Source organism: Podarcis gaigeae (assembly GCF_964106915.1).
Source record: "Podarcis gaigeae genome assembly, chromosome: 13".
Taxonomy (NCBI): Eukaryota; Metazoa; Chordata; class Lepidosauria; order Squamata; family Lacertidae; genus Podarcis; species Podarcis gaigeae.
Genome location: NC_139689.1, coordinates 29,295,896 through 29,323,699, shown reverse-complemented (window position 1 = coordinate 29,323,699; position 27,804 = coordinate 29,295,896). Strand labels below are relative to the sequence as shown.

At 46.7% G+C, this 27,804-nt stretch overlaps 3 protein-coding genes across 7 annotated transcripts in view; 1 reads left to right on the top strand and 2 right to left on the bottom strand.

The window, feature by feature from the left end:
* Positions 1-746, bottom strand: part of GRB7 (growth factor receptor bound protein 7) — a 76,815-nt gene extending 76,069 nt beyond the window's left edge. Inside the window, exon 1 of one of the 3 annotated variants that reach the window (XM_083708738.1) lies at positions 535-746. The gene's annotated coding sequence lies outside the window, so the exon portion shown is untranslated. Of the gene's footprint in view, positions 1-323; positions 443-534 lie in introns of those variants that run through there. The other 2 variants (XM_083708740.1, XM_083708739.1) reach the window with 2 other exon arrangements.
* Positions 598-7,051, top strand: MIEN1 (migration and invasion enhancer 1). 2 transcript variants are annotated; one of them, XR_014557381.1, is made up of 5 exons: positions 598-732; positions 2,466-2,563; positions 3,715-3,791; positions 5,152-6,024; positions 6,083-7,051. XR_014557381.1 is itself a non-coding variant. In XM_083708896.1 (4 exons), the coding sequence occupies exons 1-4, from the start codon at positions 656-658 to the stop codon at positions 5,233-5,235; spliced, it is 336 nt and encodes a 111-aa protein (XP_083565022.1). In that variant the 5' UTR covers positions 598-655; the 3' UTR covers positions 5,236-7,051. The 2 variants fall into 2 exon arrangements, 1 of the variants encoding a protein (XP_083565022.1); XM_083708896.1 differs by having other exon boundaries at positions 5,152-7,051.
* A 2,229-nt stretch (positions 7,052-9,280) lies between these two features.
* ERBB2 (erb-b2 receptor tyrosine kinase 2) overlaps positions 9,281-27,804 on the bottom strand; it is a 60,802-nt gene continuing 42,278 nt past the window's right edge. For both annotated transcript variants that reach the window (XM_083708627.1, XM_083708628.1), the window contains exons 17-28: positions 26,614-26,661; positions 24,682-24,820; positions 23,622-23,744; positions 22,996-23,094; positions 20,455-20,640; positions 18,786-18,941; positions 17,239-17,314; positions 17,002-17,148; positions 16,017-16,114; positions 14,347-14,520; positions 13,277-13,514; positions 9,281-13,021 (exon numbers count right to left, since the gene is read on the bottom strand). In XM_083708627.1, the coding sequence (XP_083564753.1) occupies positions 12,633-13,021; positions 13,277-13,514; positions 14,347-14,520; positions 16,017-16,114; positions 17,002-17,148; positions 17,239-17,314; positions 18,786-18,941; positions 20,455-20,640; positions 22,996-23,094; positions 23,622-23,744; positions 24,682-24,820; positions 26,614-26,661 (1,873 nt within the window). In that variant the 3' untranslated portion in view covers positions 9,281-12,632. The remainder of the gene's footprint in view (positions 13,022-13,276; positions 13,515-14,346; positions 14,521-16,016; positions 16,115-17,001; positions 17,149-17,238; positions 17,315-18,785; positions 18,942-20,454; positions 20,641-22,995; positions 23,095-23,621; positions 23,745-24,681; positions 24,821-26,613; positions 26,662-27,804) is intronic.

Sequence of the window (27,804 nt, the reverse complement as noted above, 5' to 3'; positions counted from 1 at the left end):
AATCAGGTGTCAAGCAGAAGAGTCCCAGATGTGTTCCTGTGATTGGAGAGATGGGATTGATAAGAAGCTGGTCTCACTTGTCCAGGATAGGAGGGAACCTGCCTACAGGGACCAGATTCCAAACAGGGCGTGGCAGAAGTCATTTCGTCAGATGCAGCTCGTCTTGCAAGCTACACCTGTTGAATTCTTCTTCTGCACAACCCTTCACGGTACAAGAGCACCTGCCTGAACTCCTTTGTGGGGGTGGGGTAGGAAGAGTGGTCTGTGAGGAAGGGGGGGACCCAGACCCCACAAAGTGAAAGGGTCAGACCCATGGTAGCTACCTGAGGAAGGCGAGGCAAAGCAGCCTGCGCGGAGCCTGCATTTCCCGCTAAGAGCCACCAAGGGGCACAAAAACGCGGGAGGCGGAAGAGACCGCGAGAACAAGACCTTGGTAACCGCCTCCTCCGCGTGACGCGAGGAACGCCGGCGCGCCCGACTGCGTCACAACCCGACCTCCCGCCGAGAGGCGGAAACCCGGAAGCGCCGTCTCACCCGGCCTCTCTCCCCGCCCCACGCACGTGACGCCGCACCCGACGGAAGCGCGCCTCACGTTCTCGACGCTGCGGCTCGGGAGGGACTGACTGGGCCTGCTGGCTCCCTGGGCGGCGGCGCGATGAGCGGGTCCGGCGAGCCAGCTGCGGAGGCCCCGGCAGCCACGGGAGCGGGAGTTCGGATCGTGGTGGAATACTGGTGAGAGAGGAAGGAGGCTCGGGAGTACGTGGCCACGCCCACTTTCCACCCCGGGTCACGCCCTTCGCGCGCTCCTGGCCACGCCCTCCCTCTTTGAAAGACTCCGCGGTTGACTGCTTGGCCCCGCCCAGCTTCGAGCTTCGATTTAGCCACGCCCCTCCCGGGTTGCACTCTTTTCTTCCTCTGCGGTTTGCAGCGTTAGATGGTGGCGGGGGGGGGGGGGGGGCTGAAGTCCAGCAGTGCCGGATTTACGTATAAGCTAAACAAGTTTATAGCTTAGGGCTCCACTCTCTTGTATTTTAATTGTATTTCAGTTCAACAATTACTTTGATAAAATGCATATTTTGTTACGTGCAAATGGCTTTAGAAACCTATTAGGTCCATAAATTACCATATAGCATATATTCAACACACAAAAAAGTGACGATTTGTTGTTGACAAAGGACAGCTGGACATATAAAGGCCCCATTCAGTAGCTTAGGGCCTCATCAAATCTAAATCCGGCCCTGCCAGCAACTCCTGGGGAGCCACGGTTGAAGTACTCCTCGCAACCAGAAGGACAAGGGCCTGCCCGGAGGAGCTTCCAGAGCGAGTGTTACACCTTTATGTGTCACACACCACTTCCAAAAAATAAAAATCACAGAATAGGAAGGAACCACGAGGGTCAACTAGTACAGTCCCCAGCCATGAAGGCCAATATGGGGTTCCAACATTTGCCCAATATGGGGTTCCAACATTTGCCCAATATGGGGTTCCAACATGCAACCATGAGATTAAGAGTCTTATGCTCTCCTGATGGAGCTATCAACAGGCTGCTAACTAGTCAGGATGAACTTCCTGGCAAACTTAAGGCTGTGCCTTCTGCTTAGGGCGTTTTTGAGAGCCATAGAGAAGGCTTTCTCCTCCCAGACCAGCTCTAGGAAAAACCAAAGAGAGCCTTAAGTCTCTCATAATGGTCCATTATGGAGAACAGGAGTACAGCCCCACCAACCTCAGCCAGCCCTTTGTTAACCTGCTACTTGCCTGTTTTCCTGCTTACAAACAGCCCAGGGCTGGCACTGCATGTCAGACCTTCATTGCCCTAAGCATCAATGTTGCCTTTACATAACTTGGCCGGAAGGAAGGCTGGGGGACAAAGCTAGAATGGCTGGGTTCTGGCTGCACTTGGTCTAGTTTCACTGGCAGATCAATGTGTGGAGCCTGGGACGGGGCAGACAGAGTGGACTAAGCTAGCAAGAGTAGGATGACTCATGTAAACCAGTAGAAAAGCTTAGCTCAGTGCCTGGTGCTTCCAATGATGTGTAGATTGAGGGTGGAGTGACAGGGGGAAGCCAGTGGCAGAACCCTCAAGCAACAGGTAGCCTGCCCTCTTGGTTTGGGCTCACTGCCTTGGGATTTTACTTTTCCAGAGCTGTTGGGAAGAAGGAAGAAGCTCTGAAACTTCAGATCAGACTCCACCGCTGTACTTCATTCAGCACTGTTCTGTTACAAAGCCACACAACCAGGGATCCTGCAGAATGGGGGTCTGGATCAAGCTCTTTGTGCAATTTTCTGCCTTTTTCAAAGGCCAGTCACATCTGAACAGGTGTTCCACTTCAGCGCTGCCTTTAAACAAAAGCAGTCACGTACAAATAGCAAATATTTTATCCCACTCCATTCACAAGTCCTCCTCTCCGTTCATCGTTGCCATCTTCTGCTTCCATTTGACACCCTAACCAAATTTCTCTTCCTAGCAAACCTTGTGGCTTTGAGTCTGCCTACCTAGAGCTGGAAAATGCAGTAAAAGAGGAATTTCCTGATGTGGAGATCGAATCGCGGCTTGGAGGGACAGGTATGGTCTCTGTAGAACTTTCCATGCTGACAGTAGCAGCAGTGAGCAAGGACCCCATTCATAGTGGGATGAGGGTGAACACATCATTCAGAATTCCTGTGAGGTTAAAATGAGGATTGTGTGGGATGTTAGGCTCATCAGCATGCTCAATAATGCTCTAGAAATGGGTTGGTTCTGTTAGCATCACTGGGTTCCAGTTGTGGAGGCAGCCATACAGATCTGATGGGATCTGTTTCTTGACCCACCAGTTGAAGACCTGTGTCCTAGAATATAATCAACCTCTTTCTTTTTTTTGTGGCTGCTCATTAGCAAAGGAAGCTCAGTTGCAATGGGCACCAGCAGTATTTCAGATCCCTTTGTCAACCATTGTAATCTGCAATTCATTGTAATTCATTGCATTGTAATCTGCAATTCTTCTCATTGTAGAACCCCAGGCATCTCAGGAACACAGTCTGAAGCTTCCTAGCCTATGGCCTCCCCTGGAAGTTGAGTTTTGTAACCAGAAAGAGAGAGTAGGGCAGTGTAAACACTATACCTTTAAAGCACATTTGAAGCACGTTTCCATACTCAAAGAATTCTGGGCACTGTAGTTTAGAGTTAAAATTCCCAGCAACCCTTAACAAACTACAGCGCCCAGAATTATTTGATTGGCAGAATGGTGCTTCAAATGTGCCTTAAAGGCGTAGTGTGTGCGCAGCCCAAATGACAGGAGAGAGATGGTGTGTCTTCTCTTTTCCCATGTGGCTTGGGCTCACTTCCTAGTGTGCCATCTAGCAGAGGTGTAGCTGGGTGGGGTGGGCTAGCTGGCTTTCTGCCCCAGGTTAAGCCTCCAGAGGGGTGTCATCAAAGCTCCCAGCCTCTGTGTGCATATGTATGTCTATGCCAAAACATGTGGTTTTGTTTTGTTTTTCCAAACTGGGTCTTTGACCTGGGTGAAAAAGAGCCTAGTTTCACCCCTGCCATCTTGGACCTTCTTGCTCTTCAAGCCACATGGCTTCTGTGGGTTTGCTTTTTCCTTTGTGATATTTTGTCATCTTTATTTATTGCCGAATATCTGGGCAGTGAAATGGTGATGAGCAGTTGGTGTAAAGCTGGAGCTAAGTTTCTCCTCGTGCTATATTGTCTCTCCCTTTTTTTTGCCCCCCTTACAGGTGCTTTTGAAATAGAAATAAATGGGCAGCTGATCTTCTCCAAGCTTGAAAGTGGAGGATTTCCTTATGAGAAAGATGTAAGTCCCTCCCACCCCCAAGTCCATAGTTTGGGGAGGATGCTTCACCCACTATGGTAACAGCTGCACCGTGCAGTGTTAGAAACTGAAATATGAAAGCTGGGAGCTAAATGGCACCTTAAACCTGGGTTATGGGCACAGCAACGGAATGTCTAGGCACGCTTTTTTATAACAAGAATACAAAACTGAAATTGAATGAACTGCAGCTAAACTGTTATATTCATTTTTCACATGGTCTAGTCCTCATCTGAAGACTGCAAAAAACGCAGCCATACTTCCCCTGCCCACCCCCCAATAGTCTTATGAGGGTTCCTTCTCCAGTCCTCAAAGTGGCTGGAAATGAGGAGGCAGAAAAAGGTCCTTTCGTTCCAGCAATGGCAGTTTTGATGTGAAATCTTAGGTGCATACTGCGCCCTGAGTTCAGAAACTGCTTGCGTTAATGAGATTCCCTGTCTCAAAACACACCTAAGAACAATGGGAGTTTCAAACACTGGCACCGTGGGATTGCCTAGTGTCCAATATGCTGCCAGTTACCCTTTCCCCAAATGCATGGAGTTTGTGCATGGAGTTCTTTGTACTCCAAAATGCAGGCAATTGCATTTCTCCATCCTAATCCAAGTAGTGGCAGCTTCTCCTAACATCTAGAAGATCCGTTACATCTTGAAGATGCTTGTTTTTATTAAAAGACAGCTGCGCTCTTAATCAGGCTCCCTTGGTCCAAAGATCTGTCACAGTTGTGGAGTATTATAAGTGGCGTTTCAAAATCTTAAAAGGCAGACAGCTCATTATGATTAAATAGCTTTGTGTGCTGCCAAAAGTTCTGCATTGGTGCCTCTTTGAAATAAGTCACAGCTTAATAAAAATAAGCTTTTCTAACTTCTAGTTTTTTTTAGAAAATGAAGACAACTTTAATATTTGATTTTTTTAAAAAAAATCCCCTAAAAGCAAAATAGCCTTGAAAAAGAAAACTAGCATGCTCTTAATTCTAGGCTTCACCATTTAAATAAAGAGATTACTTAGGTCCATTAATTTATTTGAGTCTACTCTTAGTAAAATTTAGTTGGAAACAACCCATAGTTGATTGGTCAGCTGCTAAAGTGTACAGCATTAGTTGTAAAAACTAACTTCAATTTCTAGAGGTGAGCTTATGGGGAAGGAAGGAGGAGCGTGCGTATGGGTGTTTATGACTCTATGGTTATGTACTGCGGAACAGCTGGCACTTCTTTTGAAATTGCATTCTCCTAGAGTACCTTAAGAGGAAGTTGTTTCAGCAGGTGGCTTTCATTCAATAACATATTCAGATCCTTCAGCTGTATATGAAGAATTCACACTTCCGGTTTTCTCCCTTCTATTCTTGCAGCTCATTGAAGCCATCCGCAAGGCTGGCAACGGGGAGCCCCTTGAGAAGATCACCAAGAGTCGACCACCTTGTGTCATCCTTTAAGTCTCTCTTTTCTCTGGTCCAAACCTGCCCACCCACCCTTAAGTCTCGCTCTCCCTGCCTCCACCTCCTACTTTAGTTTAATTACCTTGGTAGGTGGAGAGAGGATGCAACACAGCAAGGTGATTTGGGTTGCTAACACACAAGAAGCCTTATAAGCAAAAACCTGAGCCACTTTAAGGAGGTGAGGAGAACAAGGTGCTTGCTAAATTAATTTCCGTGGATCAGCCTTCCTGCTTGGGGAGCTTCTCCTGTTTTTAAAAAGACCAGAATGGATTTTGTCTTAATGTGACTGCAGTTTTTCTGTCCTTATGTGTAACTGACAAGGATGAAGCCCTCCCCCATCTCCTTTCGGAATTGGGTCATCTCTTCTGACCTTTAGTGGTTCATCCTGGGCCATCAGCTATCTTCCTCCTCCCAGGTCCCCATAACCCCCTTTAACTGTGAGCCAGGATGAGCTAGTATCTTGTCCTGCCCTCATTGAAACCCTATCTTATCCAGTCTGGATAGGGTTCATACTGTTGCAACAAGCTCTGAAGGACATCAGACACCTTCAAACTATAGTCTTGGGGACCAGTGTAGAAAGCTGCTCACTGTTTGCACAATATGTGGGAAAATTTCCACAACACTTCTGCAATTGTCCCCTTCTCTGTCTTGCACCGCCACCCAAATGTGGGCTTGAAAGTGGAGGCTTGGCTTAGCTTGAAGCTTTCATCTTTTGGTGTTAAGGTCTATCTGGTTGGCCACTACAATGGTGATGCAGAGCTTGTTCAAGTCCACCCATGATCCATAGCAACCTGTAAAATAGAGATTTGGGGCTTCTCTTTTATTATAGCAGCTATAAGGGCAGGGCAGGCACCTGCAGTGGAACAGATCTCCTCAAGCCAGACCAGATCTTTGTACAAAGGAGAAAATAGAGCCCATGCCTTTTACGAGATCTGCAATCACTTGAGTCTACCTACCTGCCGGTTGCTTTGGCCTTTTTTTTTCTTTTTGAAGGCTAGCATGAAACTCAGCATAGTTCAGAACAGGCTAGCGATACAGTGAGAACTTACTTCTTTAAAGCTGTGTAGTCAATGGTTATAATTCTCTCTGCAGAACTGCAAGAACTTTTTTTAAAAAAACCAGAACTAAACCATATATTCTCAAGCATTATCCAGCTATACAAGGAAGCATTTTCAAGATCTGTTGATTTCAGGATTGAAATACTTGCTTAATTTTCCTGCTGCAAACCCGTGGGACTTGAGATGTTTAATTTCTGGTTAGATTGCTCATATGAACGCACACATGCCTTTTTTTTGAAAAACAAAACCCTGATCTTTTGCAGTTAGCATGCTTAGACCTGCATCTCCTTGATAGTAATACAGAATGTATACGATGGCCTGATTATGCTGTTAAGTTTCCCTACCAGTGCAATATAGCAGCCAATGAAACAGAACAGGGGTGGGAAAGCTCTGGCATAATAGACCACACATTTTGCTTTGCTAGGTGTGAAAGAGCTGCTGTGTAGTTATTGTCATGAATATCCATCTCATCTAGCTCAAATCTGAAATTCCACTTTCATGCCTCCACCCTGTTCCTAGGCTCTTGGGTTTTATCACCTTGTTTCCACTTTTCTAATCTGTCAATTGGTGACTTTGGCACATCTGCCACAGTTGAAGTGCAAAGTGACACATAAGTGCTGCTGCTAACTTTTTAAGAAGGGGGAGATCGGAGAACGCCAGTCATGCCTCCCACCACCTCCTGTTGTCTAGTTTACGTGCTGCAAACGTTGATGAATTTATGTTTGGTCCAATTTATATAAAGGAAAAAAGTTTAATTGTCTCCTTTTGTGTGTATGGAAGTTGTTCATTTTCTGTGCATGCTGTAAAGAGAATTGAGGGGCAGATGGGGCTCATCAACCTGGAAAGGTAGCCCATCTAGGAGAAGGAAAACTCTGGTCCTAAACCTCTGCCACCTTGAAGGACATCTTTGGAAGAAGAAGAAAAGGCTAAGGAGTAAACTCTACATCAGCCTTTCTCAACCTGTGGGTCCCCAGATTTTGTTGAACTACAGCTCCCATCACCCCTAGCTAGTAAGGCCAGAGCTCAGGGATAATGAGAGTTGTAGTCCACAGAGACCCACAGGTAGAGAACCGCTCTTCTACACTAATCCAGAGTGGAGTCCCCAAGACTGCTGGATGGTGCCTGGTGTCTCTCCTTCCAGCAACTCCTGCAGCCAATTTGGTGCCAAACATTGCCCTACTTTCCTTTGAATCACTTCACTGACATATTGGGGTGAGCGTGTTGTGTCTTGTTGTCTGGGTATCCTATACACACTGCCCAGGTTTGCACTCCAGGGAAGTCACCTCAGTCACACAGTGGTGTGACTTTGGTCTTGGAGGCGCACTCCAGGCAAGGCAGATACGAATAGTTTTGTTGTTTAGTTGTGTCCCACTCTTCGTGACCCCATGGACCAGAGTACGTTCTGGTCAAAATTGGCGGTGTTTTCGGACTAGCACAAAATTGCCAATTCGCACACTTTGACCCAAAGTTTTAGGATGTTAGCCAAGGAGTTAATTTGAGGGTGAGAAGTCAAGGGGGCAAGCTATTCTCAAAGGTCTGGCTCTCCTCTTCCGATGATTAAGCCACCCGTTTATAGCATTTTCTTCTGTGTAGGATAGTAAGGCATACACCAAATTTTTATGCCTGCAAGAGACTTCCATTTTAAAAGTGGAAACATTAGCTGTAGCCTTGAGACCTGGCAATCTTTTGCTGGGAATGACTTACAGCTGTGCAGTATACGTACAAGCAAACATGCTGACGCTCTTCTGTTCTGAGATTTTCCCAAAAGAACAAACTGTTCAGAGACCTACAAGGAAAAAACAGCAACACTGATAGGAACACATAAATTTAGGAATTCCAACATGTCGTGGGCTCAGCTGCCCTTGCTTTGGGGTTAAAGAGCCTAGAACAGAAAGCAACCATGCGGTTTCTAAACTTTTACATGGGAGAGATCACTACTGCAAAATGGTCTGGTGTTTGCCTTCGTAACTGATGGCCAGTCAGCTCACAATTTTGTCTGTTGCTGACCACTGCTCTATGGTATCCAGTTCTGTATATACACTTCTAAAAATACAGTCTTTAAAAACAAACTCGGATCTACCCAGTCCTTACATACAAGGGGAAAGGCTTTGACTCCGGAAGGCACAATCTTTTTGAGACTTAAGACATTCTTCTCTTACATATTATATGGAGAGAAAAAAATTCACTGAACTGTTGGAAAGAAAAATCAATGGATGGCAAAAGGCAGGATGGGTAGCGGGGATTTTGGAACACAAAAAGTAGTCATCGGAGTAAACTTTGAAAGCACATTTCAATATTGTGCATACATTGATTCTAAGACTGAATCTTCAAGGAATTTAGAACTTTCTGGCAAAGAACAAAGTGGTACAGGACACTGGGTCTGAACCAAACCCCGAAGGAGAAAATTTGAAGTGGGTGGGAGGTTGTGCTGAACTATAACTACCATCTTCCCTGACTTGGTCATGAAGGCTAGAGGACCACAGGTTCCTCACTCCTAATGTAAATGAAACCGATGTTCTCTTCCACAATACCTATTTATTTCAATATCTTGGGCTTCTACAAGAACTTCCCTTCAGACTGAGCCCGTGATGGATCACGTCTCTGCCCCTTAGTGGTACCAAAAATGCCACCAGAGACTGCAACCTCACATTGGTGTATAAAAGACCTGCCTTTAGGTCTGTGTTTCCCAACCTTGGGTCTTCAGGTGTTTTCGGACTACAATTCCCATAATCCCTAGTTATAGCAAGACCAGTGGTCAGGAATGGTGGGAATTGTAGTCTGAAAACAGCTGGAGACCCAAGGTTGGGAAACACTGCTCTAAAGGAAGCCAATAACCTTAGGCTACCTCAATCAGGCCCGCATCCTGGATTCAGCAGAATGCAATTTACCTCACTTAGGGGAGCTGAAATCCAACCATAAAATGCCCCCCAAACCCCCTGTATACCAAATTCACAAACTCCAATAAATACTCAAGACAAATAGTGTAGAAAATGAAAACCATTGTACAGTACAATTCTCAGATATACAAATACTTATGACACAACTGATTCTTTTAAAAGTCACCCACAGCAGAATACCTTCAATGTACCCACAAGCTGGAAAACACAGGTTTCAGAGAGAGAGAGATTGAAGAGGGCAAGGGGTCGGGGTGGAACAAACTTTAGAAATGGCACAAGTCATTTCCCCACCTTCTCCCACACCACAAAGTCTAAACGTGTTTCTTCCGTTGATGCTAATGGTAGCTCCCCTCACCTTTGAGCATGCAAGGAGGGGCAGCTGTAGAGGGCCTCTTCCTCAGGTAGTTTGCCCTGACTGAGATGGCTCCCTGGTTTCTTTGCAAAATTCATACTTCCACGTCCCTTGTGCTGTTAATTCCCCCCCCCCCAAATTCCGTTTCCCGAGGAAGGATGGGGACTGACTGGCTGTAGGTACAGCGAACATTCCACATTGTTTTAGACAATAATTGAGTCCGCCATCTTGACAAGACAGAAATAGAGGCAATGGAATAGGGAGCATTGGGCCCAAGCTTAGTGCCACTATCTCTAACCTGGTGCTGTCCAGATAATTTGGACTGTGGCTCTCATCAGCCAAGCTCAACATGTAAGGAGACTGAGGAACACACCATTGTTCCTCCCATTGAGCTGCCTCAAGAAACTTTAGCAGGGGAAGCAGGAAATCAAAATAGCCTCTACAACACAGAATCGTGCCTCTGAATACCAGTTTAATGGAAACCACAACTGGGGAGAGTGTTGTTGCACTCATGTCCAGATTTGTGTGTTTCTCCCAAGTTGGCCCCTGTGAGAACAGGAGGCTGGACTAGTTGGGCCACTGGCCTGATCCAGCATACACTTATGTTCTTACCACATACTATCAATATGTGCGTGTGTTTTTGTTGCACATCCCCATGGATCTTTTGCTGTACAAGACTTAACTGAAAGCCCATCCGTTGCAATGAGGTTTGTACAGTGAATTGTCCCAGTGAATTGTGCCCCCATGAGTTGGATTTATCATCTCAATTTCTGCCGCCCTTAATGGCACCTGGAGCCAGACATTGAAGCAGCCGCTGTCACCTGTTTATTGGTAGGGCTGCCCCTATACCAGAAAGAGGCAGGGCACAGAAAACCAGTGAGGACCACAAAAAAGGTGATTGGTGCACTAGATCAAAGGCCAGTGGTAGCTTTTCTCACCACTCTTCATGAGAAGCCCCATGTTGCATTTTCTTCTACATCCCAGCAGTCTTTGGCTGGCTGAGGTTAAAAGGACCATCCTGTCCTAGTTGCTTTTGGACACCCTCCCAAAGCAATGAGGGATTGGTACGTGGCGAGATTCCAAATCCAAGGAACATTCAACAGAATTCTCCAGACTAGGTATCCAAAAATCAACATAACTGCAGGGGGAGTGAGGAATGACGACAAAACATTTCCAAGAGCTGGGGGCAAAGTGCAGTTTGAAAGATAAAAAAGTATAGTCCTCACAGATTAATTCGCTGAGTACCATTGCCCTGCTTTAGGGCTTTGTGCATTGTTTCTCAGTCTTTATAAATTACAGGAATGGAGCAATTTTGCACCATTTCTCCCATTTTGCATAGTTATTCTGCATTTCTGATTGTCATGGACAGGAGAAAGAGCTAAGCGGAATCCATCTCCCATCTCTGGAAACCTTAATTTTGACCCCTCTCGGGCTTCTGAGATTTCAGCAGGCATTGCCCACAGACTTTCAAGCACATATTAGCCAAGTTCTCTCTTTTAAAAAGCAAAAAGGAAGGAATATAGTTCTGAGGAAGCTAAATGGCTGCACCCATAGCTACATACTACGGCTTTCCAGTTCTCCAATGTAATAGGAGGCATGCACCCAGCCCCACCCAGTGGTGTGAGGAACCTTTGGCCCACCAGATGTTGATGAACAGCAACTCCTAGCAGCCCTAGCCGGCCCACCCAAGAGGCAAAGTGAGGCAACTGCCTCAGGTGGCAGATCCCAGTATCGATCTTTATTCCCCCCGCCCTTGTTCCTGATGTAAATCTTCATTGATCCCTTCTTCAATGGTGGTGACCCATTTTGTGGTTCATCTCAGGTGCCAAAATATCTTGGGCCAGCACTGTCTAGCAGGCCTGGCCAACGGTCAGGGATGATGGGAGTCGTCGTTCAGCAATTTCTGGAGGGCCACAGGTTCCCCTACATGTTACATATTGGTTCTATGGGGCGACTTAACCACTCCCCTCTGAAACAACATGCCAGCTTAGCTTCTCTTCTTCCCTTTTCACCCATGGCCTCAGAACAGGAAGCCACAACAACCACCAGGGCATAAAATGTGGCGCTATACAAAAAGAGAGGAGGGAAGCACTCCAAAATTATTCTCTCTCTTAATTAAGATGCTTAATTGTTCTCAGTTTTCCAAGCTGTCCAAGCCAAGAAATGAAGTTGGTTTGAGTTCCTCACCTGCGTCTTCTGGAATCTTCTTGAGGGCAAAGGGGTGGGAAGGAGGCTTTTGCCACTAGGCAACATTGTTTTCTTCTTCCTCCCCAGACCCCACCAAGATGTTGTGTTTAAGGAACATCACAATCCCCCCCGCCGCCCAGTTTACTCTTGTAAGGACGCAGGTGCCCCTGGCCCCGATCCGAAGGTCAAGGAAGCACATTCCCTTTTTACCACTGTCATTAAATAACCAATAACAGAAAAAACACCACCGTTTTTATGCGACACCCATGCGTTGCCCTCATTTTTTACAACACACGATATCATGGTTCTCCCCTCCCCACCCCATGTCAGTACCCTTAAGTTTGTTTTTTGAAAAATGTACCTTAAAAAAAAAGTAGCGTTCCACCTCTTAGTTCTTTAGCCCAGTCAGTGGTCTGACCCTCTTTGTCTTGTATTCGAAGGGAGAGGAGGAGGGGGCAGAAGAGCAGCCCTTTTCCCCTGTATGTCAGGCACATCCAACTCCCAAGAGACTGCAATCTACTCCCAGTATAAAAAAACTGGCAGTGATCTACCCATTGTCATTGCCAAGAGCTGTTAAGCTTTTCGGGGAGAGGACTGCCCACAGTTTTTGAGCTTTTTGGGGGGAGGGTGCACCAGAGTTGTTGAGCTTTTTTGGGGGGATGCCTGCTGTATGTCAAATGACAGTTGGGCTGAGTTGCCCAAACTGCATGACAGGAGATTGTCACAAACAAAGTGCTTTCACCCAACTGCCAGGAAGAGAAGGAGCGGCCTACTAGGCCTCAAGAGGGCTGTGCTAAGGCCTTAGTGAATCCCGCTCATCTTGCATGCATTAATAGTTCGTTCGTTTGTGTCCTGAGCTGCCTAAATATCAAAAATAGGTTTCAGTGGTGACAGGAGTCCTCACGCAAAGTCCTTGGGGTGAGAAACCGATTCGGCTAGGCCTAGGTACTCCAGGTTCTCCGCCGTCGGCGTAGTGGCAAAGCTGTTGGTGGCAGGAGCGGCAGAGCCGGCAAAGAATTCTGCTGGGTTGTTCTTGGGAGTCTCCTGGTTCCAGTAATATAGATTGTCAAAGGCCTGAGGCAAAGGGCCGGCCAGAGGGAGATTGCAGGGCGTCAGGTACTCTGGGTTTTCCACCACGTTGCTGAAGCTGCTGCTGTTATGGAAGGCGTTCTTTGGTTCCTTGATGAGCCCGTTCTTGCCCAAGTGACCCTTTGGCTTTTCTAGGGTGGATCCTGGAGGTCGAAGGCCTTTGCTGGATGGAAGGCTGTTTTCTGGCTGATTCACATACTCTGCAGGGATAAGAAAAATGCAAAACAAATGGCTGAAACCAGGACGCAGTGACTTCCACCAACCTTCCACCCAAACTAACAGCAAACATGGCTTTTTGAGTCCTCAAATAAGACGCCACACTTGCTAATGGCAATCCACAGCCACAGGGGCTAGTAGCTTGTTTTTGAAACAAAACAAAACCCACACCAAAACACTTTTCAAGATTCCCCAATTGAAATTTTTGCAAGTATATACATTACAAACAAGGTACATACCTGGAACCATACTGCAGGGCACGGGTGAATTGTAGTTCTTAGCTTCTGGGCTCTCGTTTTCATTAATCGAGGCACCAGTGGGATCTTCGCAGTAGCGCTGCAGAGTGCTTCCTGTATAGTCCCCTTCGAGCAAGTCAGGAATGACAGCTCCTGGCTCTTCCAAGAGAGGCGGGCCCAAATAGGGGTACTGAGCTGGTTGCTCAGGTTCATCCTCATCCATTGGAGTCTCTGTGGTACTCTGGAAAGGGTAAAAAACAGCATCGCCTGTGATGAACACATGCCAAGTAGAAACCTGATCGCCGAGGGTAAGTGTAAGCTGAGAGTTCAGGCTTAGGGACCATTTTGCAGCCCTGGCCAGCAGGGAAGGAGATTTGAAATTCTGGGGATGGGGTGGCTAATCTTTGTTGGCTGAACTGCCACACTCAGGGTTCACTAGCCCTCAGATTTTGCCACCCCCCCCAAAAAAAAGCTAGGTGGTCTTGCTGGGCGGTATAAGGTAAAAGGTAAAGGACCCCTGAACGGTTAAGTCCAGTCAAAGGCGAAGATAGGGTTGCAGTGCTCATCTCACTTTCAGGCGAAGGGAGCCGGTGTTTGTCCACAGACAGCTTTCCGGGTCATGTGGCCAGCGTAACTAAACCGTTTCTGGTGCAACAGGACACCGTGACGAGTGCCAGAGGGCACGGAAATGCTGTTTACCTTCCTGCCGCAGCGGTACCTATTTATCTACTTGCATTGGTGTGCTTTCGAACTGATAGGTTGGCAGGAGCTGGGACAGAGCAACAGGAGCTCACCTCGTCGCAAGGATTTGAACCGCCAACCTTCTGATCGGAAAGCCCAAGAGGCTCAGTGGTTTAGACCACAACGCCACCCGCTGTGTATACAGCCTGTAGGCTATGGGCTAGTCACCACCTCTCTCTTTTGCAAACCTATTGAAATATTCCATACAGGAGTTTCCAGCACATGTGCTTTACAGGAGAAAAGGGCATGCCCACTGGGAAGTCCAGCCTGAGCAGGATACAAACTGGCTGTGTCTATTATCACCGTAAACTGATTAACAGCCACATGCTTACCCTGGTTGAGGGGATCCTAGAGCGATAGTCTGCAGATGCCTCGCCATTGAAAAAGCCCTGGTGGGGTACCAAGTACTCTTCGGCATCCACCAGATCTTGCATGTCTTCTTCCTCTAGCAAAGTGCGGTAGAAAGTGCTGTCTATGGGGCTGGCAAGACCCATTTTATCATCGTTCTGCCAAGGAGGAACAAACAGAATTATTAACGTGCATGCATGTTCTAATAGACAGCAATAAGTATTTGTGACTTTGAGAATTCCACGGCTCCTGCAGGAGGAGTGGGCTTAGAGTTTGTCAAAGTAGTCCACATAGCATCTTCTCCATAATTCTTACAACAACCTTGTACAGTAGGTTAGTGGACACCTCAGTCAGTAAAGCATGACATTTTTAATTGTCGGGGTTGTGGATTCAAGCCCCACAATGGGCAAAAGATCCCAGCATTGAAGGAGGCTGGACCAGATGATCCTCATAGTCCCTTTCAACTCTACAATTCCATCATTCTAACTCTAAAGAACTCAAACAAGTGAGCCACACCATATGCTACAAGGGGGCAAAGAATACCATACATAAACAGCCATTTGTTAAGCTGGCTCGGGAGTAAAATTCCCTCCCCCCATCAATCTGATCCCAGGCATGGAAGAGACTCTAATCTACCTAGGCCCAGTTAAAGCAGGAGTCAGACAGCATGTGTTCAGAAGCCTCCCAATGACTGTAGCAGCAGCAGCTATCAGGCTCAGCAATCACAGACACCATCAGCATCACCCCTCGCTTTTGGCAATGCCTTTCTTCTCCTAGCAGTAGATTACACCAGCTGCCAGCAGAATCAACAAGGAAGGCCTGTTCCCTTCATGGCCTGTTTGTGGGCTTCGTGGAGGTATCTAGTTGAACACTATTTTTGAGGCAGGAGGGTGGACTAGATAGGTTTGGTCTATTCCAGCAAGGGACGTTTTACGTTCTTGTGTTTATTCCTTCGCTCCCGCCACTTACCTGCAGCTGAACAAGATGCTTAGCGAAGGAAAATCCCCTACTAGAAAAGCTAACCAACAAACTTAAAACAAGCACGGGGACAAGCAAAGGAGGACACCTTCATTCCAGTAGGGTTCCCCCACAGCACAACAGGACAATGATCTATTCCACCCCCCTCCACAACAACATACAAATCAATATGGCTAACGTGACCCAACAACCGACCCCTGCCCCACCACACACACACACAAACAAGCCACACTGCAACCAATTGAACACAACCAACCAAGTTTTGGACCCCCTAACCCAGGCACCTCCAAATTCGGCCTTCCAGATGTTTTGGAACTACAATTCCCATCATCTCTGACCACTGGTCCTGTTAGCTAGGGATGATGGGAGTTGTAGTCCCGAAACATCTGGAGGGCCAAGTTTGGGGGTGCCTGCCCTAACCCCTCTCAGTGTGTCTGTGTGTATACACACACAAAGGATCTATCACTGGCAATAGAATGAAATAACACCCCCCCCATTTTTCTCCCTCCCTCCCTCTTCCCCCAATTGAACCTTTCTCTGCTTATTTGTCCATTTTGTAACACAAGAAAATATTTCATAAAAGCTAATTTAACACAGTGGAGAAAAATCCTCTTTGAACACAGCCTAGGTCTTGGCAGGATGAAAGAGGCTTTCCCTACCACCACTCCTGGCTCACCTGGATGACCACGAAACGCTGCGGATCCCTGGCCATTCGCGTGAATTCAGTGACCAGTTCTCGGAACTTGGGCCTGCATTCTGAGTCGATCATCCAACCTGTGTGGCAAGCACAGCCAGCACTTAGAATGAATTAGTTTGATTTAATCAAGTTCACTGAATTACTTAAAAATTACCTAAGCTATCCCTGAAGGTAGCTCCCATAATTGACAGGTAAACTGAATATGCATTAAGTTCATTTGGGGCTAGAACTCTGAATGATTTCTAGTTCATCTTCATTATCTTATATCTTATCTTTCTTTACTCTTTGGATGCTTTGGGCTTTTAAGATTAAACACCACAATTGTTGGGGGGGGGGAATAAATTAAACCATTCACATATGACTGTGTTTTGGTATTTTCTTAAGTGTATTTTATACTTCGGCACAGAAGCTTGTAACATTATGAATGCTGAAAAACAAACATACCGAGGATCCACTGGATGAAGTTGAATTCAACTGGCTACTGAAAACGAATCAAACTAGTTCATTTTGTCAAGGGACAAATGGGAACTAGAACCAGCTCCTTTGTAAAATGAAGTTTCAAGCTCTGAATACAAACGTTTAGCCAAAAGGTTCAAACTCCAGAAAATACAAGTTCAAAGATGCAGACCTTCTTAGGAGGCACCATCAAGATCCTCCAAGAAAAAGGTATAGCTCAACTTGCTGGCACTCCACTTCCCTTTAAGGCAGTGGTTCTCAACCTGTGGGTCCCCGGATGTTGTTGGACTACAACTCCCATCATCCCTGAGCTCTGGCCTTGCTAGCTAGGGGTGACGGGAGTTGTAGTTCAACAACATCTGGGGACCCACAGGCTGAGAAAGGCTGTTTTAAGGGCTATGGGGTGCCAGCGACAACAAAGGCTACAGTAACCAAGGGCCTTGCCCCCCTTGCCCCTATATTTCATTGCAACCCTTTTTCCTTTCATGCAAGACCTCTAGCTTCTTACATTTCACCATGATCATGTAGACATCAATGGTGCAGATGGGAGGCTGTGGTAACCTCTCTCCTTTCTCCAGCAGGTCAGGGATCTCTCGGGCTGGGATTCCATCATACGGCTTGGCTCCAAAAGTCATCAGCTCCCACACAGTCACACCTGGAGAGACAGGCAAGGGGGTCCTGTGAAGCACCAGCCGACGTCTCGCCGCAGGAACGAACAGGAGGGTCCCCACGAGCCCCCACTTACCATAGCTCCACACGTCACTTTGGTGTGTGAAACGCCTCCGCAAGATGGACTCCAGGGCCATCCATTTGATAGGTACCTGGGCAAGGCAAATGGGACAAAGTTTACCACTGTGGCATCAAACCATCCCTCTTGTGGGCTGGTTCCAAGCAGCAGCCGTGTGTGTTTGTGTGGGGCAGGAGAACAGGTTTATGAGCCTAGTTCTTAGGGAGCTAGTCAATCTGCGCCTGGGCTGTATCACCACAAGAGGGCAAGCCTAGGGACACAGGATGGAATCCTCCTTCACAGAGAACACTCTCCCTGTACAGTGGTACCTCAGGTTAAGTACTTAATTCGTTCCGGAGGTCCGTACTTAACCTGAAACTGTTCTTAACCTGAAGCAACACTTTAGCCAATGGGGCCTCCGGCTGCTGCCGCACCGCCAGAGCACGATTTCTGTTCTCATCCTGAAGTTCTTAACCTGAAGCACTATTTCTGGGTTAGCAGAGTCTGTAACCTGAAGCGTATGTAACCCGAGGTACCACTGTATATAGAAAGCAAGCATGCCAAGCTAAGAGGTAGGCCACAGACCTTTTCTCCAAGAGGCTTATTTTCTAGAGAGAGGGAGAATTGTTTTGCCTGCAGAATCATTCGATCAGGTGGGCCCTCACATGCACTTTGAAGTGTTGCAGCTCAGACCCAGGCACACTACCTCTGCTGTTGTTTATAAGAACCAGGTCTGATACAGCACAGTGGTACAGCATCTGCTTTCCGTGCAAAACCTTAAACCCTGCCACCTCCAAGCAGGACTGGGCAAGACCACCCTGAAAACCATGAGAGTCATTGCCTGTCAGTGTAGACTGGCGTTAGCCAACATGGTTCCCCCTCCAGATGTTGTTCAGGTCCCAGTGCTTTTTTTCTTTAAAAAAATGTTTAGAGGTACTCTCATTTTCCTACTCATATTGAAATACTGCTCCTCAATGAGGCCAAACTTAGATTCACAAAATGTTTAGGGGTAAGCGTTCCCCCTGTGTACCCCTCAGAAAAAAAAAAAGCACTGTCAGGTCCCATCAGCCCCAACCAGCAAGCGATGATGAGTCTTTGTCCAACATCATCTGGAGGGTGACACACTGGTTACCTCTGATATAGACAATACCAAGCTACATAGGCCAACTGTCTTGAGTTGGTATAAGGCACTTTCCTATTTACTGCTTAGTGGTTAGAGTGCTGGGAGACCAGGGTGCAAATCCTCACTCATCCATCCAGCTCACTGGGTGTACTTAGGCCAGTTGCTCACTCTCAGCCTGACCTACCTCACAGGGTTGTTGTGAGGATAAAAATGGACAGGAGGAGATAACCACATACGCCATCTTGAGCTCCTTGGAGGAAAGGCGGCATAGACATGTAATAAATAAATAAATTTGCCCGGAGGAGACAAAACCAACAGTGTCACTGCACTTCTCCTACTACTCAAATGATCTGTAACCTGCACCCATCTCTGAACAATTCTGATCAACCTTCAGGGTGCTACTCAGTCTGGACCTGCTCCATAACTGTGTTCTCTGACCAACCTTCCCTCCGTCGGCATGATATTCTGTCTCATCGATGTCCAGCAGCCGAGCCAAACCAAAATCTGTGATCTTCACGTGGTTTGGGCTCTTCACCAGGACGTTCCGGGCAGCTAAGTCCCGGTGGACCAGACGGACATCCTCCAGGTAGTTCATACCCTGAGAGAGAATGAATAAATGCTAGTAACTATCCCCTTAAAGTTGAGCCAAGGGGAACTGTTTCTAGAGCTCTTAAAAACCACATAGGTGCAATAATAGATGCCACGCACCCTCAGTCTCAACTGCAGAAGTGGAGAAAGTAATTAACGTTAATTTCTAATTTCTGTGGCATCGATACAAACTCACTAAACTTGCTTGGAGATGGGAAAGGAGGGTTCTTGCAGTGCTCTCCTACCCTCCATGCCTGACTCAACTGGTTTATTCCTTTTCAGCAGCTTACAAAACAAAAAATATGCTTGAAAATACAAAGCTAAAAGGTAAAGGTACCCCTGCCCGTACGGGCCAGTCTTGACAGACTCTAGGGTTGTGCGCTCATCTCACTCTATAGGCCAGGAGCCAGCGCTGTCCGCTGACACTTCCGGGTCACGTGGCCAGCGTGACAAAGCTGCATCTGGTGAGCCAGCGCAGCACATGGAACGCCGTTTACCTTCCCGCTAGTAAGCGGTCCCTATTTATCTACTTGCACCCGGGGGTGCTTTTGAACTGCTAGGTTGGCAGGCGCTGGGACCGAGTGACGGGAGCGCACCCTGCCGCGGGGATTCGAACCACCGACCTTTCGATCGGCAAGTCCTAGGCGCTGAGGCTTTTACCCACAGCGCCACCCGCGTCCCGCGTCCCAAGCTACTTTACACTAAACCAGACAACCATTCCCTGTAGCTCAGTACTATCCGAGAACAGTTTTCTAATATCTCAGACAAAAGTTATACTCAGTCCTGCTGTCATTCCTCTAACTGGAGATATCAGGGATTGAAGCAGGGGTCTTTTGCAAGCAGAGAACACATTCAACCATTAAGTTATGTTGGATTATATACTTCACATCTCTACAAATGTCAGTGCTTTGGGAGTGGCAGTGGGGGGGTGGTGGATGGATTTGCAGGCAACAAGCCTAAATATAAGTGGTTTGTTAAAAGCTGGGATCAGGAGGCTGAACTCATAAGAACTAGGAACTTGCTGCAAATTTAAAACACAAGAGAGAGACTGGATGCACACATTCTGTGTTTCCTCCCAAGAGCACTCGTTTCAGTGAGGCACTTGTATTTGTGAAGGAGGAAGAATTTCAGCGAGTTACGTCGCCAAGTCTTCCATTTTAATACCGCAGTAGTGGGACAAGTGTCACGTGCTGAAGTCCTCCCTTTGGGGTGGTTCATATAAGCACAGGGAAGCCTGTTCTGTAATGAGCCCATCAACATCACCAGCCATGATCCTTCCTCATGTAGCTCTCTTCAGTTAGTACCTCTGTCCTGACCCTATTCTCTTCTTTGATTTTCAGTCTGTGATTCTAACACCCCCACCCTTAAAGAGGAGAAAGATGGGGAAGGATATAGCAAAGAAAACGTGGGCGAAGAGAGGAGGTGGGTCCTGAAAGGGGCAGACTACAACTGGCTATGCAAAGTCGCATGCCAGGCGGACAATCACTGTGAAGCCCCGCCCCCTGCACTGAAGCTCCGCCTACCTTTGCTATCTGCACACACCAGTTGAGGAGGTCCTGGGATCCAATGCGGTCCTTGTTCTCCCTCACGTAGTCCAGCAGGCAGCCGTAGGGCATGAGCTGAGTAACCAGCTGCACCGTGGAGGTGAGGCAGATTCCCAGCAGCCGCGATACATAAGGGCTGCCCACCCCGGCCATGACATAAGCCTCCTGGGGAGGAAAAGGGGGTGTTAGAGGTCTCCTTTCAGAAGAGAAATAGTGATGGAGATCAGGGAGAAGAACTCACACGAGCCAGACTTCAAGGGGAGATTTCTATCCCTCTGGGGGGGTGAGGGAGCAGTTTGAGTTTGCTAACCCAGGTTAGAGGGAAGACATCCAGGAGGGGTTGTTAATCCACTCCCACCAGACCCCAGGAATTGCTGAATTCAGCCATGGCAAACAAAACATGGGTGACAACAACAGGGAAGCCTGATGCCGTGTAGGTTGCCTTTAACTTTGGCCGACAAAAAGTGTTTATACACTGTTTTGAGTCTGCAGCATTCCCAGGATGATGAGAATTGGGGGAGGGCATGTTGCACCCAGTAAGAAGCAGAAAAGATCCGTCAGGAAGCACAGCAAATGGAGAAACCGCAACATACCGTATTTTTCGCCCTATAGGGCGCACCGGCCCATAGGGCACACCTAGGCTTTTTTTTGGGGGGGGGGATAAAGAAAAAAAAAATTCCCCCCCTAGGCGTGGGGCTGGGGAAGCCCGAGCTTCCCCCGACCCCAGCTCCCAGAACAGACTGCTACCCGCAAGCCTTGGGAGCCGGGCGGGAACTCCCGCTGGGCTCCCAAGGCTTGCGGATAGCTTCCTGAAGCCTGGAGAGCGAGAGGGGTCGGTGCGCACCGACGCCTCTCGCTCTCCAGGGTTCAGCGAAAGCCTGCATTCGCTCCATAGGACGCACACACATTTCCCCTTCATTTTTGGAGGGGGAAAAGTGCCTCCTACAGAGCAAAAAATACGGTACTTGGCTTGGATTTGAGAAGATGCTGAGATGAGATGTGCTTTTGTGTCCTGCGTGACAATTAAATCAACTGGAGGGATTTCGGTGACATTTTAACCTGGGGAAATCATGAGCATATAGGAAAGGTGGAGTTATTTTATTAGAGGTCTATTTCTCAGCTCCAAACTGACATAAAGGTCTGGCTGCACTGCTTTAAAGGAGAGGCCCACAATTTTTGCTTTTAAGCCTTATTCTCCATCCTCTTACTGCCCCACTCCTCCTACACCATTTTTGACAGTATCTCCCTATTGCAGGGTTGGCAAACGTGGTGCCCTCCAGGTCCCATCATCCCTGACCCTTTGGCTGATGGGAGTTGCAGTCCAACAACATCTGGAGGGCCACAAGTTCCCCATCCCTGTTCTGGACAATAATCCCCATGGATTCCACACTGGCATCTGGCACACTGAGACAATATTGGGGTAGCGTGTGATCTTCATACAACAGGAGTGAAGAATCTGTGGCCCTCCAGATGTTCTTGAACTACAACTTTGGAAGGCGCTGCATATTCTCCTCCTCTGTTTCTCCTGGTTTTGCTTTGCCCTGCTGGGAGATGCTGGGATCTTTTGAACCTGTTGACCCAATGCAGTGAACTGGTAGCTATCAATTTATCTCCAACTTGATGCTCATGTGCTATGCAGTTAGAACAGCAACTGCAGCTTTAGGCTGCTTTTCAATTAGGTGGGCTGGAGGAGGTACCAAGAGGATGTTAGAGCAAGTGAGAAAGCACTGTCCGTTTCCAGAAACTGTGAGAAGATTCTCAAAGATTCTCGGAAGCATTGAGGTGCAAGATTGCCTAGTCTACAGCAGCTATAAATAGCGGTGGAGCACTTATCTGTGGACAAGTGCAATTCGTACAGAGGAGAGACTGCTGAGCTGAGTGCGGGCAGCATGTACAACTGAAGTGTGCCTTACTATCTGCATTGTAGTAAAGTTGCAAATAAGTCTTCTACCATCAAGATTGGTGTTGCCGTTCAAGTAAACAATGCTTGACTGAGCTTTACAGCTTCCTTGTGTGTTTTACTGCCATTGGCCGTGCGCAACTTGATCCTTTCAACAAGAAGCTGTGTGATCGTCACTCTGCCTTGCAAAGGAGCTAGCATACATGCAAGGAAATGGTTGGAGGTGGTAAAATCTTCACAGGAGGCAAGGTTTGGGCTGGTCACCATTATTAATGTGTGTGTCTGTGTGTGTGTGTACATACAGGCACGCACACACACACACATACACTGTTTCATTCTTATTCAAATTGCTGTTATCGTTTTATTCCCGTTGCACCACCTCGACTGTTTTTGTTCTTTTAGTCATAGTGCCTTGCCTCACTGAGCTGCCTGGATGGATTTCCCCCCACTTTCTTGTGCAGTCATTTAGGTTTACAGTACAAGTGGTGCATCAGGAAACAGTGTAATTCTTCTCAGTTAAAATCCTGAGCCTCAGGGTGCTTGTCCCTGGTTCAGCTTTAGCCACTGGGCTGCAAATCCAAACCCAGATTAAGAGGGGTCACTGCGCCTTCCTCACTCACATCCAAAATTTCCTTGTTGGCTTTGGGTGAGGTGTTTTCCCGCAAGACTTTGATGGCCACGGGGATCTTCACACTCTCGCCATCTGGAATCCAAATTCCCTGCATGGATGGTTAAGAGAAAGAGAGGAAGATGAATAAATGCATGGGGTTTTGTTTTTTAAGATGATGATGATTACAGGAATATGGGAAGGAGACTGCCTACTAGACACTTCAGAAACACTGCGCTAAAACTCCCAAGTGAAAGATGTGGCCTGTGGCAACGCAGAGCGCCGTGCCTCTCTTCACGCGGGACTTCATGGTGTGCCAGAGGCAATCGCACACAGCAGCAGCCCAGACAGAACTCTTAAGTTAAATTGCAGTGGCCCTGCTAGCTGACAAAGGAATCCCATTTCCCCCTACTACCAACTTAATGTCTGCTGGGAAGATGCGATCACCACCTGGAATGGGAACATTTCACTGACAAGAGACACTTGGATCCTGAGTGAACGAGGAACAGGATTCAAGGCTTGGTAGTTCAAAGCGAGTCCCTGAAAAGGTTTCCAAAGGTCCTCAAGCTGTTGGGTTCCCAGCCAAGGGCTTTCCCGCGCCATCTGCCCACGCAACAAATCTAATCCAGCGCTCCTCACCTTGTACACCGTTCCAAAAGCGCCTGACCCCAACACCTTGACTTTTTTCAGTTCCGTCTCCTTGAGAATACGCATCTGTGCCTGGTTAGGCAGGGCTCCGCTGGGTGTCAATGGCTCCACCAACTAAGAGCATCAAAGAAAGTGAGGAGGGGTGCAGGGAGGGGGGGGGTTAAGTAGAGGTTTATGGCCAGCTACTAGGGGTAATGTAGCAGTGGATTCCCCATATCAGTAGGGGGTGAACTAGAGGAGCTTTGAGGTCCCTTCCAACTCTATGGTTCCACTGCCCCCTAGTCAGTCTCATGTACAAGCATGTAATAAAATTATTTGGGGGGACACTGAGAAGAATGAGAACAAAAGAGCGCTGGGGACTTCCTGTGAAGATTATTCTTGCTGCAAGAAACCAAGTTACAGGGAACCAGGTAGAGGGCCTTCTCAGTAGTGGCACCTGCCCTGTGGAACGCCCTCCCACCAGATATCAAAGAGAAAAAACAACTACCAGACTTTTAGAAGACATCTGAAGGCAGCCCTGTTTAGGGAAGCTTTTAATGTTTAATAGATTATGGTATTTTAATATTCTGTTGGAAGCCGCCCAGAGTGGCTGGAGAAACCCAGCCAGATGGGTGGGGTATTAATAATAATAATAATAATAATAATAATAATAATAATAATAATAATAATAATATTCAGCAGCAGGGAGTTCCCTTTCGGACTATTTATACATTTAGGTCTTTTTATACATGCACAGCAGGGAAGCAGTTGTCTTATCTGGCTTTCTGTCAGCTGTCTGCAGAAGTTCAGAAGCAGAGCACGAAGATGAAGGCTTTCTCCTGAAATGTCTGGCAACATTTCAAATTCAGAGATATACTGCCCCTGTACATGGAGGTTCCATTGAGCATGGAACATACAGGGAGGCAATTCCCCACATGGGGAAATAAAGCAGCGCTTCTAAAAAGGCTGCTAAAATTCAAAAGCGCCATGCCAAATCTCCCATGAGCTCTGTTGCAGGCTCTCCTCACAACCCCACCTCAGGGGGAAAGAGGTTACGGCCGCCAAACCCTACCTCTGTCTCTTGCAGGAGACGCCGCAGAGTGTGCTTCCGCTCTTGCTGCTTCCGACGCTTGATGCAAATGATGATGATGGACAAGAGAACCAGGACGAGCGCAGCACCCACCACCCCAGCTGTAATGGACGTAGCCTGGCTGGAAGAGGACAGAGAGAAAAGGGGGGAAGCCTGAAGCAGGGTAGCCAACTTCGCCTGCAACTTTCAGGGGATGTGAACGGGCAGGCAGAGAAGCTGCGCCAGGCAGGGCTTAACCAAGCAGAGAAAGTGAGGAGGATGAGTTGCCAAGAGAGGAACTTTTTAGGGAGTTTCAAGTGCCAATTAGAGACCTGCCCAATTCCTCAGGCCTTTGAGTAAACTGTGGGATACTCAAGGAAAGTCAGCAGTCTCTCCTGATGTTATGGCGAATTTTCATCCCTCATGGTTTTTATTTTTATTTCAATAGCAATGGATTCTCCGTATGCCACGGCCACAATAACCCGATTCTGGTGGGAACATGCCGGAGCGGATATTTTTTCACAGGCACACGAAGGTGTGGGAATCAGCTCTACCAGAGAAACTGAAATATAAACTGAGAGCCTCTAGAGGTCAAAAAAGTAAGGACAAATTTCTTCCTGTTTGGTGTGATCTTATTGTTTATGTTAACAATGCATAACATAACCAATCTCCTCCTTCCACTAGCCCCGCTTGGCTTATAAAAGGCTGTGGATGATAGAGGAATACAGGTAGAGCTCTAAATTAAAGTTTGCTGGAAGTGCAGCTCAGCCCCCTGGAAAACAAGGGCTATCCACAGTACTGGTGCTTTTACTTTTTAAAGACTAGTTATAATTCTTATTATACCAAAAGTCTGGAATGTATTGGTGATGTCTGTAGCCCCCCCTCTTTGCCTTGGCTTAGACATTTCATGCCTGTTTTCTGTGATGAATTTTGTTCTGTGCTTGGTTTGGCATTTTAATAAATAACTAAAACAAATAAAGCAAAAACACCCACCGACTGATATACTGCTTAATAATCATAGTTTCAAAGCGCAGTGGTTCCTGCTGCTTTTTCTGTTGCACAAGGTTCTAATGTACTCTTATTGTAACCTACTTTGAGATTATTTTAATAACGAGGAGCTAGAATTTGTTTTTTAATAATGCGTTCAAAGGATTTATCTCCTAGATCTTTTGGAGCTGATGCATGTTAGTGATAAAGAGCACAAACACTGTGGTTCATGTCTCAGATTAGCCACGAATTCACCAGACGGACTGAAAATTATTTCACGTTTACGAAATTATCACTGCATTTTGTTTCCCTCTGACCTCCCTCTTCTCCCCCACGCAACCATGTATATTTGTCTGCCAATTTGAGACTTCATGCATCTGATGAAGTGGATTCTGACCCTCAAAAGCAAATGACATAATAAATGTGTCAGTCTTTACGGTGCCACAAGTTTATTGGTTTTTACTGAATAATATCTCTCTCTCCAGCGAATCTTTCCAAATTTGTGGCCATTTACTTTTTCTGTAGCACATTCAGCTCATCAGAGTACACTGCAGGATTATTTGTCCCGTCACAGGGACAGGAAAACATCCTTTCAAAAACCACCTTTTTTGTAATTGAAAGCTGAGGTTTCTCAGAATACTGAATTCCCTGATCACACATATTCATGGCTCCTAGCATGGCCTTTGTACTTAGACTGTGCCCAGAAATCTTCCATGTTCAGTAACTTCAGTAACACACAGGTATCTGAAGAAGTGTTCGTGCACACGAAAGCTTATACCAAGAACAAACTTAGTTGGTCTCTAAGGTGCTACTGGACAATTTTTTTTTTATTTTTTCATATATTTCAGTAACACAAGACACTTTATACTTTGTATAGGCTTGCACACCATCTTGACTTCCAAGGGAAGATACGTGGGATATAAATGAAAATGAGCCGATATCTAATACCTAGGTTTCTGATCCACGGGGCAGCCACGTTCATCCCGTATTGTACACCTGGAAAAGGAAACACGAAGTTGTATCACACAACCATTTAAGAAATACCACTTCACTTGTTAAGGAGAAACAACGGGTGCCAGAACAGAATACAGCTCACTACTTGCAAACATTTAGGCAATTTTAATTTCTTTTTCACTTTTACGTTTTTTTAACTGATTGAAAAGACCGATAAATACAAAGTGTGGAGAACTAAAAGCAATCTGATTAAAAACTGTAACAGGCATAATAATGTTCAGTAGAGCAGAATGAAGGAGACGGGCAGCTGAATAAAAGTTTGTTGTATGCGACAACAGCAGCACGGATGCTGCTAGCCCATAGATGGAAATAACCCTGACCAGAGAAGAATGGCAAACCAAGTTGATGGACTATGTTAAAATGGCAAAATTAACTGGGAAGCTTAGAAATCAAGAGGGCAAGAACTTTAAAAAAGAAAGTTTAAAATCTATTTACGAGAACACTGTAAGCAGGTTAAAACATTAGCAGGATTTCAACCACACTTGTAAACTAACGGAAAGTATGGTTATTTTGGAAGGATAAAACTTGGGACAGTATTGAAATGCAGTTGTAAATATTATCATTAGGACCCATGGAAGGGATTGGTGGTGGTGGGGAGTCAGAAGATTCAGAGTAATCTTGATCTTTGGATTTTGAAATGTTTTTTGTTGTATATTTTTGTTTTTTTAAAAAATCAAATAAAAAATTATATATATAAAAGGAAGACAACTGAATAAAAGTTTGCAAGGCTTCATGAGCTTTCGGACACATGCAGTTATCACAAGCCGCAGAAGACATTTCTAGCGCCGACATTTAAAGGCGGCTTCTTTTATTTTATTTTAATAAAAGTTTAATCACTTGTTTAATCAAAGCCCATTTAGAGGCAGGTGGCAATGAGGACACCTTAGGCGGCAGATTTTTGGTGTCGCTCCAGGGCGGCCAAGTAAAAGGCTGACAGAAGTCAAAACGATTACGTGCTAAATTATACAGAAGGTGTGCTCTGCAGAGAGCAAACTAGTAACAGTCTTAGCATTTCTTCCTCCCCGCTTCCCATCACCCACTAGGCAAAGGTGCTGGTGCCTCTTTTCCAGCAGGACCTTCTCCGCACAATCCAGAATGCAGCAGCTAGACTGGTGACTGGGACCA